This window comes from Malaclemys terrapin, chromosome 1, assembly GCF_027887155.1.
Source record: "Malaclemys terrapin pileata isolate rMalTer1 chromosome 1, rMalTer1.hap1, whole genome shotgun sequence".
NCBI classification, from domain to species: domain Eukaryota; kingdom Metazoa; phylum Chordata; order Testudines; family Emydidae; genus Malaclemys; species Malaclemys terrapin.
The window spans coordinates 273,930,715-273,950,989 of NC_071505.1; the positions used below are offsets into that span (position 1 = coordinate 273,930,715).

Consider the following 20,275-nt stretch of genomic DNA (forward strand, 5'->3'; position numbering starts at 1 on the left):
CTGGCAATTGTAGGTATCTTATTTCAGTTTTCTAAACCACATTATTATTAAAGCTCAAACTTAAAGAAAAGCTGGCTCTTTTTCATTTATGCTGGCTGTTTATTTTTTAAATTTCACCTAACTTGCTTTTGTGATCAAACTAAACCAGGGAATTTGTAGTCTGCTTCTGCTTCATAACTTTTCAGAGGAATGGTTTTAACTAAAAAGAAATCACAAGTAAAAAAAGTTGCTTTTACCACATTCAAACTGTGAATGTAAAACCAGCTAACAGTCACCATTGTTTTTTTTTTTTTTTTTTAAATGTACATAAAGGTGTTGAAACACAAATTATTTGTTACTGAATAAAAGAGAAGCTTGAATCTTTTTTTAAGTAGTTGAAAACCCCATGTGTAATGCCAGTTTTATTCACTTTCATTTTATTTCCTGTTTTTAATGTCTTTCCTTTTACCTCACACAACATTTGAATGAATGATTGTTTTTCCCAGGAGAAGGAGGATCCATAACAGCTTTTATTATTTGATTTTCCTGCTGCTGTTACTTGGAATCTGGCTGTGTAACAATCTTTTCTTTTTCCCAGGATATTGCTTTGACAGTACAGGAAATATGTTCATGATATGTCGAGGAAGCTAGTATAAACCAGCTTTGGCCGTGATCATTTTCCATACTTTATTTTTCCTGAAAGCTAGAAGTCTAGCAGTTGCAATTGTTAGTAGCCAAAGGGTGTTCAAGAGAGGAGCGACTGGTCTATGAATGCTTTGTGTACACAGTCTTTGTTGCTTTAAAAAGGACATTGCTATTTCAGAGCTAATTATCAAAGGATGTCTGGCGTTGGTTGCGCAGCTGATAATTAGCATACAATAGGCCATGACCAAGAAGGGGAGAGGCTTTAGTTCTTCCAGACCTTTGATGAGCTGTAGAATTTGTTCAGTTATGTTACCCGTTGTACAGTGCAGGGGGGAAAGTGTCACTCCTATCTGATTTCCTTTCAGGACTGTTCACCCGGGGATTCTCCTCCGGCCACTCCTCCAGCTTCCCCTGTGTCCTCGGTATGGCAGCCATTTCCCGAAGAGGACTACGATTCTCCTCAGTTTAGAAGGCGTGCACATACTTTCAGCCATCCAACGTCCAGTGCCAAGAAGAGGATTACTTTCCAGGACGGGAGGTCCCAGAGTGTTAAGTCTCCACTTCTGAGACAGAATTCTATAGAGCAGAGCAGGTGAGTTTGGGCATTCAAATGTGTACAAGCATTTTCAGAGATTTTCTGATCAGGAAAAATAGAATGAAATGAATAATATAAATAATGCCCATCCACGCATTTAAGCCACAGTTGTTAATGTTCACATAGGCTGCTTGTGCAGTGTTTAGATTTTTCTAAATAATTATATTCAGAAAATTTCTCTACAGCAAAAGTACTTGTTGCTGTACCCCAGTTGATACACAGACAATAATTAACTAACCAAAGAGCTAGTTCTCATCTCAGCTCTGTGGCCTTGGGCAAACCACTTAACCTTTTTGGCTGTGTCTGCAGTCGAGAATTTTAGGGGATGGAAAATTCCCATCAGTTCAGCCTCACAAATGGCCACACTGCAGGAGCTCTAATGTAGGCAAGGCTCTAGTGCCTTCCTTTGTCTCCCACCAGGTCAGTTAAACCTCCTGAGGAAAGGGTTGTAAGAATTCAATACTACCACCACATTGTGAGCTATATTTAACTTTTTTGAGGGGATAGCATTTTTAGTCTTCATAATGCCCTTTCCCAAATGTCTCCCTTTTAAACTCTTTTCCTTTTACTCTGGAGACCTTTGCTCCAGCTAGCATGGTTGGAAGGTGCTCCCATTGGAGACAATCATGGTTCTTTCATTTTGGTCAGAAGGAGCCGCCACAATTCTTTACTCTTCCCATGTCCAGGAGCGAGCATACAAGCTCAACATCACTGAGTCTTCCTTTATTTGCTCAGGCTCTAGACCAGTGGTGGGCCACCTGTGGCCCGCGGGCTGCACATGGCCCATCAGAGTAATCCACTGGAGGGCCACCAGACAGTTTGTTTACATTTGCATGGCTGCCTGCAGCTCCCAGTGGCCGTGGTTTGCTGTTCCCGGCTAATGGGAGCTGTGGGAAACAGCAGCCAGCACATCCCTGTGGCCCGCACCACTTTCCTCAGCTCCCATTGTCCGGGAAGGGCGAATCAGGGCCACTGGGAGCTGCGGGCGGCCGTGCAAATGTAAACAAACTATCTGGTGGCCCACCAGCGGATTACCCTGACGGGCTGCAGGTTGCCCACCGCTGCCCTACACTCTGATTCCTCTTACCTGGTAACATTCTTTTCCCAAACTACTGAGGTGGCCTCTACATTTTACACAGGTTTACATTTTTAGAAATATATTTTAAAAAATCATGTTGGGTGAAATGCTAGCAATTCTTTTTTCCATTCAAAGTGCTTATTAAAATGAGGAGGTTAACACCACAAATGACTCTCTTACTTATCAAGTTGATTCTGTTTCATATAGAGGTGTGTGTGGGGGGGGGAAACAAGAAAAAGAAGCTTTGAAATGAGTTCATCCTCAGAATGTTATCCCTGTGTTTGGCAGATAATTTTAGTGTTTTTTTTTGTTTTTTCTTTTTTTCTTTTTTTCACTGACCAAGATGATGGTGTGTGCAAACAGGAAACCTTAGCAATTTAGTATTTAAAGACTTGCTGACTTCACTGCTTTACAATAGTCTTCAAGAAGTCACTGACTTAAGTTGCATGATCAGCAAGCTTCCAATCAAAACAAGAGCTTCACAACAACTTGATCTTAGGTTGTTCTTCCTTTCTGTCACAGAATGAGTAATCAACTAGAAATATTTATATCAAAGCAACTGAAATGATTCTAATATGTCTTCAAATAGGTTTTTATTTTTTCCTTAATTATTGAAATGTGTTGTGATTGAAATCCTACATATATGTTACAAGGAAGACAGTTGTTTTCCAAAATTTTTGAAATTGGTGTTGAGTAATTAAGTAGCAATTTCTACAATAACCTTGCACTTGAATTTTCTTGAAAACAGTTTGCACCTTTTAAGAATAATATTTTCTCATCATATTTAATTTCACTATAATGTGTTCACTACTCTAGTTCATTCCCACTCTAATCTTTCTTGGTATATTGTATTTATCAAAGCAAGTTTTGCTATAAAAGTAGAACCACTGAAGTACATTACAAACACTGGGTATTTATTTCTCTGTCTTGTTGAGATTAACTAAGACTAAAGAAATAAGAGATCTTCTTGGCTGTCTATACTTTAGTTTCATTTGGTGTCTCTTTAATTTCATCATAATGCAATAATTTGATTAATTTCTTAGGCCATTTTTTGCCCCAACTTGTATCCTGTACAATTCTATTGACTTTGTTGGGGACACAGTCCGTGTAAGTCAAGGCAGCAGCTGGCCCAGTATTTATAACAGTTGTAGGTATTTGAATTGTTGTAACCAGCACACTTAGACACATTTGCTCCATTTTGTCTTATTGCCTACACTCAGTCCTGTACCTTTAGCTCGACGACGATATCGTAGTGAGAGTGGACTTCCCTCTTCCTTCTCTGCCCCCTCTTTCCTGAAAAGCTTTTACCAGAGCTCAGGCAGGCCACTCCAGCAGTCAGAAAATGACCTTTCCAAGAGGTGAGAGGAGTGTCTTATGCCCGCAGTGCAGAGTGTTCTTCGGTGCAGCTGGCTTCTGACATGGAGTTGTCAATTAAATGGCATTTTGGTGTTTTGAAACATGTCACTTCTTGTGCTAACATTTTTCTAACAGGTTTTCTAAATAGTTGATCTGAATTGATGAACTGACTATAGAAATGCTCATTAAAAGTAAAAAAGCACATCCATTTCCATGGGGTAACCACACATAGTTACAGTGATAATAGTGCTGCAAAACTACTGTGTTGATTTGTAATACCAGTACATAAGGCTTTTTGTGAGCATTTCACCAATTAATTTCTCCTTTCTGTGCTATGTGGGACAGCATGGAAAGTGTCTTTATGTTTGGCTAACCACCAGCATGAATCATTCTGTAAAGCTTTAAAATGAGGGGAGAGAGCCACGAAACATGTGTAATATGTTAGTCCCTTGCTAACACGCAGCCTTGATATGTGTGGTAGGAAAGGGGGTACCTTGTTGTTAACAATGTTTCATTAGTAATTAATCAAATCACTCACTACTAGATGCTTCACAAACTTATCATGGCTCTGAAGGGTATACTGTCTAAAAAAGGCAAAAAGAGAATGCTGTGGGAAGGGCTTTTTGATGCAGCGGTGAAAAAGGCCACATAAGTACCTAGATAGGCCAAACAAAACCTTAAGCTTGCAAGCATAGGCCCTGATTCAGGAGAGCAAATTCTTAAGTGTTTTCCTGAATCAGAGCTGTAGTGATTGAGATGTTGGTCGCGCACTCTGATTCCATGATTTTTGCAGCTGCTTTTTTAAACTGACTCCTTTTCTTCTCCCAGTCCTCTCTCTTCCAATTAGGGTGACCAGAGGTCCTGATTTTATAGGGACAGCCCTGATTTTTGGGTCTTTTTCTTATATAGGATCCTATTACCCCCCGACCTCCTGTCCCGATTTTTCACACTTGCTGTCTGGTCACCCTACTTCCAATCGGCCTTTTGTGCACTCCATTACTTACTGGCTTTTCTTCTGTTGCCCTGCAGACTGTTGCAACAACTGCTGATTCCCCTTGATGTGGGGAAGAAACCATTCTCCTGTTGGGGCCAAGACAGGGGCTATCTTGACTGTCCATCCCCCACCTTCCTCTGCTGCACAGGCACCAATGTCTGTCAGTTGTTGTCTTAGATGGTTTATTGTCAAATCCCAATTTGAAATTTCAGTCTGCAGACAGAATGTTTATGCATAAATGTCCAGTCATGTGATGTGTAAGGGAAAGTTGTTTTTAAAGTTTTTGGGGTGGCTAAAGGAAATAATCCTCCCACTTGCTTTCTAATGAACTTGCAATCACTCATTTATATTAGGTTATAAACTCTGGGGGGCAGGGACGCTATCTAGTTGCATATTCAGTTCCTGCATAGAGAGGCCCTGATCCTGATCGGAGCTTCACAATACTGACTACAATGCCATTATTTTACCTTTGTTTACTCTAGCATAGAGTTTTCCAATAATATATTGATTAGGTTAATTAAAAATGAAGGAAGTGCCCTCTTCTCCTAGGACTCAGAATCCTACTTCTAGTTCACTGAGGTAGCTTGATTTGGGACTTTATAACTTTGTTAGTAGGTGTCAACAGTCTTTTATTCTCCATCTACTTTTGGTTAATGCTGAGGAGTCTCCATAAATCCCACAATTCTACCACAAACTGGACGTATTTGTTTATCACTTCATAGACAGAAAGGCAGGGCCATTTAAATGTAAACAACAATGCAGGCCTGCCCTAGGCTTACTAAGGATAAACATCTGTGTTTCTGGAGGTTGGGGAAACGTGAATACTAATTCTACACAGAGTGTGATACGCTCACTGCCAGAAGTCAGTTTTTATTCGTCTGTTATGTTGTGGGCCAGAGTCTAATCTCAATAATGCCAGTGTAAAAATCTCCATTGAAGTCAATGAAGTTGTTTCAGATTTACACTAGTGTAATAGATCAGAATGTGGCCCCCGTGTCAAAGTCTGTTTTTGTAAAACACCACTTTGAAGAATATATTAGCTAAGGATATTGTTCTCTGTAGTGTGGAGTTTTTAAATGAAAATAATGGTTAATCCTAGCACTGGGATCTGTCGATCTATCTAATATAAATAGACAGTGGGGAAAAATGCAGAGGTTTTATTAGAAAATTCTGTACTGATGGTGTTTCATCTGCATTACTTTGAGCTTTGCAAAACATTTCACATCCTGTTCTTTCTAATCCTCCTTTTTTGATCTGGAGTGTGTTTGTGAAAATGAGATATTACAGTGTTTATGCAGTTAAAACTGAGTGATGATAAAGTAGCTATGTAATAATCAGCAGTCACCCAAACATTCAAATCCATATAATTTGGCTTGGTTTAAAGAGAATTAAGTGTATCATCCAAATGGCGTTCTCTTCCTAGATTAGATTTTCTGATTCACATTGCAAATGTGTTACTGAAACCACCATAATATGCCATCAGGTTGAGGCATGAAAGAGGAAGTTCACATCTTTCTTGTGGTTTGATATATATATTTTTTGCTGACAACTTTCTGTCTTGATAGATTCACATAGCAAATGTCTGCTAATTTTTTTTTTAAACTGGGATGGCTGTTTAATATTTCATATTAAAATAAAACAGGTAGTGTAATACAAGAGTTCTTCGAAAGGCAAAAAGCTGTAGATTGTTGTTTGAACTTCTAAGGCCTTAATTATAACTTCAAAGCACTTGTATCTTTTCACAAACCTGGCTGTTTTAGTAAGAGATCCTTGCAAAGATCAATAGGAGTTTTTCATGTATATCTTAGCCCACGACACCATTTTCCATATTGAGAAAATGCAGTATCCTCTGCCACAGTTTTTGGAACCTTTTGAAGGCATGATTAATGTAGATGGTACTGGGGAAATTCTTGTTAGTCTTCCCCTTCTGCAATGTGAGGTTACATGTAAATTATATGTAGCTTGATTTTTTTTTTATTTTTTTTTTATGTTTTTGTGCTACTGGCAGTTCTACTGCAAATCTTAATGGGCAGCAGGAGTGTGTGTCAGCTTACTTTTCACAGAGCTAATTTAACAGCTATGTTTGATTTATAGTAGTTGGATGGGTTTATTCAAATACAATGAATTCCAGTTAAACTGTACAGCTGTTGAATAAAAAGCAGCCCTGCTTAAAGTGTGCAGCTATTTTAGGTGGTACACAAATGTGATCCTCTGAGTATTTCGTTTTTCACATCTTCATTGCTATACCAGTAGTCAATTTAAAAAAAAAAAAAATGTACCAAGGTATTAGAGACCCAATGTCTGTTTCCCACAACAAACATATCTCCTTTTAGCTGGACAATGTGTGTTCTTTGTGAAAGTATCTCGGTGATAATTATTGGCTTTTACCAAAAACATTAGTGTGTGTTAAGCACTTTGGGCCAGGTTTTAAAAGGTATTTAGGCACCTTATGAGATTTGCAAAAGCATCTTGGTGCCTAACACTGCCCTAACACTTTTTTGAAAATTTCAGTAGGCACTTGAATACCTTTAAAAATCTGGCCCTTTTAGAATAAAATGTGCTGTGTTATCGGAAGTACTGTATTAAAATGCCATCATTAGAACAAATCCATTGGTTCTTAGCCACGTCTTATTCCAGCATACTTCAAACTTGGTTTCATTTAGGGTTACCGTACGTCCTCTTTTTCCCGGACATGTCCGGCTTTTCGGCAGTCAAACCCCCGTCCGGGGGGGATTGCCAAAAAGCCAAACATGTCCGGGAAAATGGCGGCTCTGCTCCTCCCCGACTCTATTTAAGAGCCGGGCTGCCCGAGTGCTACCGGCTTCGGGCAGCCCCCGTGCCTCCAGACCCTGCGCCCCCAGCCGGGCACTTCCCCTCCCGGGCTCCGGCGGCGCAGGGTCCGGAGGCATGGGGGCTGCCCGAAGCCGGTAGCGCTCGGGCAGCCCGGCTCTTAAACAGAGCCAAAGAGGAGCAGAGCCTCCAGCCGCGGCGGCTCTGCTCCTCCCCGACTCTTCGGCTCTGTTTAAGAGCCGGGCTGCCCGAGCGCTACCGGCTTCAGGGTTTGCCGGGCAGCCTCCAGACCCTGTGCCCCCGGCTGAGCGCTTCCCCTCCCGGGCTCCAGCTGCGCTGGGGAAGCGCCGGCTGGGGGCGCAGGGTCTGGGGGCTGCCTGGCAAACCCTGAAGCCGGTAGCACTGGGGTAGCCCTTTCCCCCTGGCTGGGAGTGGGAGGGAGGAGGGGGCGGAGTTAGGGTGGGGAAGGGGCAGAGTTGGGGCGGGGCTAGGGGTGGGGAAATGGGCGGGGCCAGGGCCCGTGGAGGGTCCTCTTTTTTTTTTTTTTTTTTTTTTTATTTACGAGATATGGTAACCCTAGTTTCATTAGAAGACGGAGTAAGACTCTTCAGACTTTCCCCATTATTAACAGGGTTTGTCCATTAACAGTTGTCTTAGCTTTGTAGAGACAATTCCTGAGTGATAATGAACACCCACAACTCTGCCTTAGTCAGTGGAAGTTGCTAGTGCTTGGAACCTCTCAGAATTCAATATGGAAAGATTTTGCTTGCAGTGGTAAACTGCTTTCTGCCCAAGTGCAAGTTTAGGGTGGAAGTTGTACTCAGAGCTCTTTTTATTTAAGACCATTTTTAGGTGTTAACAGTGTGGGGGTGTTTTAACTGACTGTTTAAAATAACCCCTTTGACGCTTGAAAGCAAAATCTGTTTTTTCGTTTAAATCTTCTTTCCTTCATCTCAGGAATCTTTGGTTTGTTGTTGTAGTGTTGCTCCTGATGGCTAGACTATTGCCGTGGATTCTTATTTTTTCTTATCAGACATGAATAATTACAGGGACTTTGCAACAAGGAAAGAAGCTAGTTCCAGTTTAGAGCTCACCAGTTTAAATTGTGTCCCAGTTGCAGCATGCTGTTTTACCTGTTGTGTGTTTTGACTGGCTACCAGTGAGTTACCAGTGTTTAAATTCTAGTTAGTATGCTTTCCAAATCTTTGAAATATTTAATTGCTAACAATAAATTTAGTGCTGTAGGAACTAAGAAAAGCAAAGGATTTAGGAGCAATCTCTGAACAAAATAGCAGCAGAAAAATAATCTTTTTCAGAATAAAGATAACTGACAGGAAATATAACCAAAAGAGAGAGAAACTGGTGGGAACCAACTTTTTTTGGTCCCCTGAGGGAGGAATACTTTATTTCTTAACCTTATGCCAGTCCAAGTCACAAGAATTTAAATTCCATGTGATCATTTGTACTGGATTTGGGATTGTTTGTCCATCTAGTTTTCAAACGGCAAAGCAGGTGCTCTATTTGCCCAACTGCTATTTAGTTAGTTGCATCAAAGAAAAGCAGAAGTTGTAGTGAAGTGAAAGCAAATTGAAGAAAATGCAAATCTTGACATGAACAGCAAGAGTAAAGAGTTACTCCTGGGTCAGTCGTAATGAAGGGATTTAAGTACAAAAAATTTCAGATAAGTATTGTAATTCAACGTGATCTTATTTCTTGGAAGAGCAATCTTGGGAGGATACTTTACAGATTTATTTTGAAAGTAAGCTTTAGATAAGTGAAGAACAGTTTGTATTTGCAGTTAAATGAAAATAAGCAGTAAGTTACAAAGTGTGTCATACATAATAACTGCCTCAAGAAGCTGTCTAGTTTTCAACATAGCATGTACTGTCTAGCATGTAGTACCTAACGAAAAGAGGTAGCAGATATACTGGTGTGCTTTAATATAATATAGTTAGAGTTTGCCAAAATGAGAAAATGGGTTATTGTTCCTTCAGACAGACACTTGAAAATTTTCCCATAAAGCATGTCTTAAAGCTCTGGTTAATATACAGTATTCTACATTCTGTTTCTACAAGGCACCTATCTTCACATTACGTTCTGGCTGTTGAAGAGTTAAAGTACAAACTGATAAATGTCTGAGGCATTTCATTGTATTTCTAATTTCGGTTTTTGGGTTATATATATATATATAAAATATGCAAAGGATTTCAGTATTAAGGATCAAAGAGTATATTTGTTCAGCAGCTTTACTGAGAATAATCATTTTTATTTAGAACTGAGCTGTGAAGAGAGTGCCTGGTAGAAACAGAATGTAGAATACTGTACTGTATATTAACCAGAGCTTTAAGTCATGCTTTAGGGAAAATGTTTTAACAGGCTATGACCAAACACATACAAACATGCTTCACCTTGCCAGAAGCCTTGTTTGTGCTTGCTAGACACAGAAAGGACCATTATAAACAAAATCCAAAGCTGTTTTTCTGGGGGCAGAAAGAGTCAATATATCAGAATTTTTTAATTTTTTTATTTTACTTTAGTTCAGTTAAATTTTTAGGGATCTCGTTGTATTTGCATGACTTCCAAACTGAGATCTTTATGTATGGAACCTTTACTATGAGAATGCATGCTCAACATTTTAATGAGAAAACTGTTTAGGTGCTAGAGCAACATCCATGTTTTTAGTTCAGCTGTTTGCACTATTCTTCAATCCTTTCCTTTCTAGCAATTCTACTTTTTGGCTGTTTAACATTTTATACCGTCAGATATTACCTACTTATGTTTGAAAATGCAGTGTATTTTAATTGCTTGTATAAATCCCTGCGTGCCTAAGTGTGGGTAGGCTATTAATATTACATAGCATGCAGTTGTAGTTTTAGTTTTACTAGTGCACATGTTATGAGACAACGAAAAGAACTGGGGGTAGAGGGAGGGAGGGTAGGGAAGGAAGGGAGGGTAGGGAAGGAATTCATCGCTTATGAAGCAATTAAAAAATACCCCTTCTCGAAGCAACTTGTTTTCAATTCACGTTGAAAAATGCAACAAATCTTTTTTTTTTTTTCTCCCTGTGTCCTATGAAAAGTTTCTTCCTAACACATGCTTATTGACTAAGCAAAATCTGAAATTAGAACTACAGTGATCACCCTTAGTGTTTTTACCAGGAGGGATAGTAGTAGAACCTGAATAAGCTTTCCAGCCTGTAGAAATGTTTGCCCTGTAAGGCCCAATGGTACCCTCCTGTGATAAAGCCTTGGAAGACTCCTTTGAATGTTCCCCTCAGGTTGACATGCAGTTTGATGGATCACAGAGATAAGGATAATGCTTCCCAACCCTGGTAGCTGCAACAACCTGGTGCTTCAGTTCTCCGTGCTGGTGGCTGGTCTGTTATTACCCCCATGGCAGCAGCCTCTGGAGCCATACTGCCATCAGTAGGGCCCTACCAAATTCATGGTCCGTTTTGGTCAATTTCATGGTCATAGGATTTTAACAAGTGTAAATTTCATGATTTCAGATGTTTAAATCTGAAATTTCAGGATGTTGTAACTGGGGGGGGTCCTGACACGAGGTTTTTTTGGGGGAGGTTACAAGGTTATTGTAGGGGGGTCGTAGTATTGCCACCCTTACTTCTGCACCGCTGCTGGTAGCGGTGCTGCCTTCAGAGCTGGGCGGCTGGAGAGCGGTGGCTGCTGGTTGGAAGTCCAGCTGTGAGGGCAGCGCCACTACCAGCAGCAGTTCATAAGTAAGGATGGCATGGTATGGTATTGCCACTCTTACTTCTGCGCTACTGCCTTCAGAGCTGGGCACCCGGCCAACAGCTGCTGCTCTCCAGCAACCAGGGAACAACACAGAAGTAAGGGTGGCCATACCATGACCCCCCTACAATAACTTTGCGACCCCCCTATGACTCCCTTTTGGGCAGGACCCCCAGTCTGAGAAACGCTGGTCTCCCCTGTGAAATCTGTATAGTATAGGGTAAAAGTACACAAAAGACACATTTCACGGGGAAGACCAGATTTCACGGTCTGTGATGCATGTTTCACGGATATGAATTTGGTAGGGCCCTAGCCATTAGCATCTATGTCCATGCCGGGACAACTTCTCCCGCTGAGGGGAGCTGGGAGTTAATGTCTGGTTGCCCACTGAGTTCAGAGTGGGGTGACTATAGTGGTGTTGATCCTTCTGACCTCCAGCATGCACCTGCCTAACCTAGGTACTAAAATGCTGGACTAGTTCACATCTGAAGTAACTCCTCTGAAGTTAGCTAATCTGGATTTTCATTAGTGTAACTGAGAGCAGATTCCAGCCCACTAGGCCTAGATACTGAGTTGAACATTATGAGCAATACCTAAGATAGTTGTATAGAAATCTATCACCACATACTTGAAAGTTTGGGAAAATATAGTAGAGCTGATATGACCATTTCTGCACCCAGCTTGGCCAGCTTCTGGTTCCATCTGCTCATTTTAGTGGTGGAGCTTATAAATAACTTGAATATTTATTTGAGGTGTGGGTTACTTACTTTTCCTGTTACCCTATAATACATCCTTACATGCCTTTCAGATCAGATTTTAAATTTTAGGTCCTCTTAGCTCAGAGGCAAATTATCAAAGTAGAATTTAAGAAATTCCAAGGCACTCTATTTTATGTTTTGTGGGTTTTTTTAAATTTTATTTGAGGTATTCTCAGAAAAAATACTCTACACTTTTTAAAATAACCACTTGTATCCCATTGTATGCTTCAAGCTGTGTGCATAAGTCTGACACCAATTACCTCTACAATAGTCAATTGTTTTTGGAAAAAGAAATGAGGAACTAAGATAGTCATTCAGAATTACAGGGGAATTTTGGAAGATAATGCATAATTACCAGCATTATCTTAAGTGTCCAAGGATGTGAGACTTATTGTGTGAAGTGCATAATGGTAGCCATGTTTGTCTACAGAGAAACAACCAGTGAAGCACAAGTAACACATCACATTGTACATACTGAAGGTCAGAAAGGTGCGATATTAAACCATAGACTAAAATGTGCAGTAGCTACCTCTCCACCTCTAATTTTTCTATGCATGTTAAATATTGTAAATAAAACACTGGTGATGTTTCACCTTTCTTTGCAGTCACTTGCCCCAGAATTGCATGTCCCCAAACTGCATCCCCCTTTTGAGTGCTTACGCTAGAATAATGGCTTCGTTTTTATTATTTGTATAAAGAATGATAAAAAGAAGGGGTTATGCTTCTCTTTTCTTGTTCTCAAGGGTTACATTTTTGTAAGATTTGTAATGATTTAGCTTTATGTTCTAATGCATGATGCAAACATTTGAATAAATGTAAATAGTGGTGGTAGTTTGCATCCTTAGTAATACCTCTGTAACAAATTAATAAATAGACCCAAATCCTATTGCTTTACCTCCATGACTTGTCTCTTTGACGCTCTCATGAAGTGAGCAGATTTTGGCCCAAAATGAATTGTATCTTCTGCAGTTACATATCATGATTTTCAGACTACTCTTTTCATCACCTCATTTAGATTAGTATTCACATACCATTCTCTGTAGTTGTATATAATAGAAATAGTATTCCTTCTTTTATTATCCACAGAAAATGTGTAAGGCAACTATTGGGCCATAGAAAGATTAAAAACTGGGATTTTTTCAGTGTTTTGGTAGGATGTGACACTAGCTAATCCAAAAACCAATCCTAGCTTTTACAATGGATCATTGTTCAGTTTACAATATTCGATACAAGAGTTGCCCAAACCTCTGCTGAACCTGCAGTCCTTGAATGGGCAGATAAAACAAAAAACAGGATAGATTGGGTACATACAGACTTAATGTGGTCCTTTTGTTCAGATGATAAACTGCATAATCGTTCTGTTTTAAAGTTCAGTAAACTGAAGTTTTCCAAAGACCAGAACTGGCTCTGATGAAGGTACATATTTGTGACCTTGGTTCAGCATGTTGCTTAGGGCAACATAGCTAACATAACTGTAGCTTTTAATGACATGGTCTAGCTCACTTGCATGCTTTCTCTTTTTTTACCAGTTGAGAGGTCAGAGATGCTGATTACAACTGGCAAATTGTTGTAACATTCCATTTCAGACTTACTTCCTAAATATTATAGTGAGCACTTGTTGACCTGTCAGCCTTCCCTTTTCTATAGATCCAAGAGTCTGTAGCAGCAGTATCCATGGAGGATTAACAAAATTATATAAGTACTGTAAGTCCTGGGGGTATGAAAAGTTCTGGTTCTTTTAGAACTTTCCTGCCAAAGGCTGCATCTGTAGATGCAATATTCTGTAGTGTCTTGACAACCCATCATGATAAAGTTGCAGCCTTGCAGTATTCCTCATTTGACATTTTCAACCTGTCTTCCTGATGCATTGCCATCCCACTGGTTGAGTGCGCAATGGTAGTTACCTGTGATATTGCCCTGCTAACTTTGTAAACCTCTAAAATACACTCTCTTTTAATTTTATCTTAGTATTGAGGCTTTGGTAGTCGTCTTCTTTCCCCAGATGGCAGTGTGGGGTAAAGCACTGTACAAGGACTGCAGACTTTCTGTAACCCAGAGTCCAATGCAGGTGTTCTTTGAGAAACTCCTCTGAGTGCCACCCACCTTCTTTAGGGAAGAACAGCTCAGATTACTCGGAGGTGCTGCAACAGAACCCTAATGGAGTACACGGTAATCCTGTGACAAGCACAGGCAAATCTCTGGCATCCCCCTTTTAGAGGACTTCCATATTGTACAGAAACCCCATCACTTTTTTGAGATGAATGGTCCATTCTACCCCTTCTTCCTCTGCTGAATGTGTTCCAGCAGACTATTCCAGGAGTGCAGTCACATCTCTGTGGTCAAGGGTTGTCTCTAGTCCATTTGAGGATGGCTGGTGCTATTTGTCCTTATCAGCTGCTACTGCAAGTGCTTTGTCCAAGCATTGTTCTGCCTAAATACTTAGGATTGGCAAAGATTCGTTTGACTTGTACATCTGCCTTCAGCAAATAAAGCAGTAGGTGTCTGCAGGCCAGTGTAACTGCCATGCGCTGAGCCATGGAAGGAGTGCAGGGAAGGATCAGTTGCAACAGAGTCAGCCAAGATTTTTTTAGTAACATAGGAACTCTGGATATATTCGATGCCCTCGTGGATTCAACCAGTGATTTGTTTGGTTCAGTGTCCTGGGTAAAATTTTCAAATAATGAAACTCAACAGGACTTGGGTTCCTACCTGACTTAAGTGCTTTTGAAAATTTTACCACTTTTCTCCAGCAATGGCCAGTGCCAGATGCTTTAGAGAGAGGTGTTTAAGCACCATAGTGGACAATTATAATATAACTACCTCACCTAAGCTCCCTCTAAGCTGTGCAGCTGCGCAACTGCCTATTAAGTGCCACGCAGGCGCTCAGGGCTGCAGCAGGGAGAGTCTCTGCCCAGGACCTGGACCTGCCCCTCCCCCAGTCCCGACCTAGCTCAGCCCTGGACCTACCACGGCCGGGAGACAGGCACCCTGACCCAGCCCAGTCCAGACCTGCCGCAGCCAGGAGACAAGCACTTCTCCCCCCTCCACTGTAGTCCCAGGGAGCCGCATTGCACTCCAAGCCCCTCATCCCGGCCCCACCCCAGCCCAGAGCCCGCAGCCCCAGCCGGAGTCCTCACCCCCCTGCACCCAAGCCCTCTGCCCTAGCCCTGAGCCCCCTCCCACACTCCGACTCCCTCGGCCCGACCCTGACACATGAATTTTATTATGTGAACCAATATGGAGGTGATGTCACACATCACCTCCATATTGGTTCACATAACAAAATTCATTCTGCACATGGGTGGGAAAAATTAGAGGGAACATTGTACCTCACAGGGGAAAGTTTCCTTCTAATCTCCTGCTCCTCTTTGCTCTCTGCTGCCTCTTCCTCCATCAGTATTATCTGCTCAACTAGCTTCCTGTGGCCCATTTCTACGTGCCAGTTGGGGGTGAGATCAGTCTCCTTTGGAGCACTGCGACAGGATCTCTCTCTCCCCTGCTTTCCTGGCCTCTGCTCCTTCTGCTGGGAATGCTGGTAAAGAATGCAGACTCCCCTTTAGTGTGAGGCAGCGGAGGGGGAACACTCTCTAGTCATCCCCTTGTTCCCTGTCACTGTCAGCCGTCTCCCTGAAGAGTGGGAAGAGGGATGATGCATGAGGGGGGTTGCCTGAAGCTATAAGCACTTCCACCTTTGGGCTCATGAGCCTGCTTACTTTTAGTCTGTCCTGCCAATTAAATGAGTTGTTGGGTTTTGTGCTCAAGCGATGTCCTCACTTTGATGTGTTGCATCAGATCCTCTTTAGGCTGAAAGGAAAACAAATTGCAGCCATTTGAAGGCTGAATATTAGTTTATTTTCCTGCACTTGAATGTCTCTTAGTTTTTCAAATGGAATTTTGAAAAAAGATAAGCTTGAATTCTGAACATTAGACTAAGCACTGTGTCTCTGTACTAATGCTCCCTCTGCCTGCTGTCTGGAGTGAATTTCGCAGCATCATTTGGCAATTGTGTTCAGGTTGTGGTCTGTGATCATGATCTGCCTAACACTGACTCAGCATATGCATGTGTCTTTTTTGTGGTGTACCTTTATCAAGTTTGTTTTCAAGCTGATTTTTTGGTGCACTCTCTGCTTGTTTTCCTCCAGTGATGGGGAGGGAAGGAAAAGGACCTCATCTGTCTGCAGCAATGAGTCTCTAAATGCCAGTGGGGTCACTCTTACCCCCCGCCGCATCTCCTGGCGGCAGCGAATCTTCCTGCGGGTTGCTTCACCCATGAACAAATCTCCCTCAACAATGCAGCATCAAGGTCCGTGGGGCTTCAAAGAGGGCAAACTGTGAACATGCTATTGCTTATTACTCCTGGAAAGAAAAGTAGATGTTTAACAAAAAGCAACTTAATGCAACATTGTAATGTACTTGCTGACCCAGATTTGGGAAATGTCTCATTGGGGTGGCTTTGAGTCTTTGTTTTGAACTGGTGTTTCTAGCAGTAGACGCAAACTAATTGCATTTTGCTATAGTTGCCGGCAAGGGCAAAGAAACTGCAAGAACTGCCTTTAGGTGATCAAAATATCTCTGTCAGCAAATATTGCCACACCCTGCTTATATAAGAGACAAGAATATTTATTTTTTAAAAAGAGAGCATTTTGCCAGTGTTCTGTCCCAAATAGAACACAATCTGGATGTTAAGCACCCTTCCCTATTTTCTTTCTTTTTTACTTCTAGATGTTAATCTACTGGTCTCCTAAATGCACTAATGCATGAAATTGCTTCTAAAAATTGAAAGTTCTGACTAGTCAATATGGCTCCTATATCACTCTTCACAGCTGTGGATCCACTACAGAAGTTCTCTAGATTCAGCGATTGTAGATTAACTGATTTATTGCACAAGTACTGTGTGATAGCAGAGAGAAAAACATGGCATCTCTGCTAGGTGGAACGTATAGCAAACTATGGCAGTTAACAAGCTTAACTGTAGAAAGAGGTAATAAGGATGCAGTGGGAGTGGTCAGCTATTAAGATGCCCTTTGTAACTTGGAGAGAAGTTTGTGGAAGGGTGCTCAATATAGCCATTGACCTTAAAGCTTCATTTAAAATGTTGCCTCCACTGTTAGAAAAGTGTGGTTTTTAGCTTATAATCAGTGTATTGTTGCTGAATATGATAGTAGAAATTGCTGTCTTCATTGCTGGCATGTATAGCCAATGTAATCTGGATTTCCAGTGATAGTTATGTGATTCTTTGCAGATGGGCTTGAGGGGAATGAATTGTTGCCACTGTCCCCTCTTGCTCCAGCCTTGGAGGAGGACCCTCTTTCTTTGATATTGCAAAATGAGGATGCCCCAGATAAGGCTGGCGGGAGAAAAAAATCGGAAGAGTTGCAGAGTCTGTGGAGAAAAGCTATCCATCAACAAATTCTACTGCTTCGAATGGAAAAAGAAAACCAGAAGCTGGAAGGTTAGCCACTCAGAGAAACAACTGGGCCTGGTTTTCAGAGGCCCAGACCACAAGCAGCTCCCATTGACTTCAACTGAAAATCAGGGCCAGTGCTATTATAAGTTATGCAGTAGTTTCAGAAATAGAATTGGTGCAAGACTGAGGTTTACAATCTTAGAAGCGCTGCTGTTCCATGCAAAACTTGCAGTTTTTCCTTGATTTAGTGATTAAAATACCTGAAAAGATTGGGCATATTAAAGGATGACACAGCTGGCATATGACTTATTGTTCTGGTTGTTTCAGAAAAGGCATAGATGCAAAATCTTCCATGATTTAAACACTCTTTTCATGAGGTGGAACAAAGATATAGCATACTGCAGTACATTCTCCATCAAGTTCCCCTTCTTTATAAAAGTACACGCTTATATATCAGTTTTGCAATTTAAAAACATGCTTTCTGTCAGAGTAAGATTCCACATACTTGTGTGTGTATATATTTAGTATAAACCATTGCTATACATATCCTGGGCAACCAGATTCTGGAATACCACCATACAGGATTTATTCCTCTTTCATCTTATAGCAAACTGGCATGAATACTTAAATCATCAGTGAACTGCTCCCTTCATGCCTCATTTCAACAGGGTAGCGAATGATTTTATATTGCACTGTCCCGATAGGTGTTCTACATCATAAAAACATATGATGTTCCAACAAATGTTTCTTGTATATTTTCCAGTCTTTCCTACTCTACCAGACAAGTACCCTGTTTCCCCGAAAATAAGACATCCTCCGAAAATAAGGCCTACTTACAGTTTTGCCTCTCGTTGTAATATAAGGCATCCCCCCGATAATAAGACCTCCCCGATAATAAGGCATCCACCGATAATAAGGCATTTTTCATTTCTGAAAAATAAGACATCCCCTGAAAATAAGACCTAGCGCATCTTTGGGAGCAAAAATTAATATAAGACACTGTCTTATTTTCGGGGAAACAGGGTAATTAAGGTCCTAAATTTTTCATGAATTTTTCAAAAGCAATTAGTATTTTGGTGCTTCAATTTTTTGAGTGCTCAACTTGAGATACCCTAAAGGTGCTTCATTTTTCAGAAGACGAGTGCTCAGCACTTTATGAAAATCAGGTCCTGATAAGGGTCTGAAGTTGGACACACACTCTATTCATTTATCAACATTTTGGCCAAGTTTCTTACTACTGTTATTCAGGATTCCTTCTACAAAAGGTAGTAGACAACATCATGGTCTAAATGTAAATCTTGTAGAAATCAAAAAAGATTTAATTTACACTTTAGTGCCTTTACCCTAAAGCAGGGGTCGGCAGCCTTTCAGAAGTGGTGTGCCAAGTCTTCATTTATTCACTCTGATTTCAGGTTTTGCGTGCCAGTCATACATTTTAAAATATTTAGAAGATCTCTTTTCATAAGTCTATAATATATAACTAAACTATTGTTGTATGTAAAGTAAATAAGGTTTTTAAAATGTTTAGGAAGTTTAATTTAAAATTAAATTAAAATGCAGAGCCCCCCGGACCGGTGGCCAGGACCCGGGCCGTGTGAGTGCCACTGAAAAATCAGCTCGCGTACCACCTTTGGCACGCTTGCCACAGGTTGCCTACCCCTGCCCTAAAGAAACTGCAAATAGTAATTTGCATATATTGTCTGGTGCAGTCTTTAAGTTTCCAGAGGCTGGCATTATGCTGCAGTCTCATTCTTTCAGCATAGAAATCCTTACCATCCTCATTTTGTGAAAGTCTCATGCCCACCTCCCATTTCTCCATTTCTTTAGTGCACCATATAGGCACCAGTCCATGCTAAGGATACTAGGGGAGAGGAAGGGAAAAAAATGGCAGGAGCCTTTCCATGTGACTGCAAACCCATGCCCTTGAATACACTGCTTTAGCACATAGTGTGTTACCCTCCCAGTTTGAACGACATAGGATTTGTAGGGAACATCTACTGATTATTTAGTCATTGAAGAATGGCCAATCCAACCAAATCCTTTATTCTTGGCTATTTTTTTTTAACAACCTGCCAGTCTGTGTTTGGGAAGAGAAGAGGCCACAATGAATAAGCCCTGGTTATTCCTTTAGATTCTTTGTACTTCAGCAAGGGCTGTTTGTATCTTGAAATCTCAAACCTTGCAGGTACCACAGACACTTAAAACTAATCTGATCTCTGCAAGAACAAATGACAAAACAGCTAAAGTAATAAGTGGTTTATAGAGTAAAGAACATAAAGCTAATGCCTCTTTCTTAGTTAATGATTAACACTAAATGTGCATGTCTGGTCTCTCTGGTGAAAACTAGAAAATAACAGTGTAGTAACTGCATTCCAGTTTTGAACCCACTCGGTTCTCTGACTTGTGGAGTTTTATCAGCTGAGAATGCATTGCTGCCAATACATTGGACTTAGTCTCACCAAGTAAATGCAGGTGACTTTGCTTAAGGAACCTAGGCACTGGTTATCTAGTGTTAGAGGAGACAGGATGACTTGAGACAAAGTATAGGTTGTTCTAGAAATTTTTCCAGTTTCCATATAAATTTTGCATTTGTTTGGTTGGCATATTTATAGTCCAAGCACATGTGGTATTGTGTGGAAAGCACCTATTGAAAGCTGACGCACTTTGAAGTGAGCAGGGTATTTCATTATTACACCTTGATTCAAATGGTAGTTGGTCTCCCAACACTACAGTCTATTACAGACTTCAGAAAATGTAAACATAAACCCAGAACGGGCTGAAACCTCTAGTGGCAGCCTGATTCTTAGTTGTATATTCATCACACTGATTATTATTGCTTTGGTTTTGATGTGCAATTTCCACCCCTTTATGAAATAGCTCTCAGCAGTTCTTATCTGCTAATGTGTTGTATTAAATGTACTGAT

The 20,275-nt window shown here is 40.9% G+C and overlaps 1 protein-coding gene across 1 annotated transcript in view; it reads left to right on the top strand.

Moving 5' to 3' along the window:
• The window catches only part of TBC1D4 (TBC1 domain family member 4), a 160,425-nt gene that overhangs the window by 117,802 nt on the left and 22,348 nt on the right, over positions 1-20,275 (top strand). The window contains exons 10-12 of the mRNA XM_054013266.1: positions 990-1,216; positions 16,087-16,247; positions 17,187-17,396. Coding sequence (XP_053869241.1) covers positions 990-1,216; positions 16,087-16,247; positions 17,187-17,396 — 598 coding nt within the window. The remainder of the gene's footprint in view (positions 1-989; positions 1,217-16,086; positions 16,248-17,186; positions 17,397-20,275) is intronic.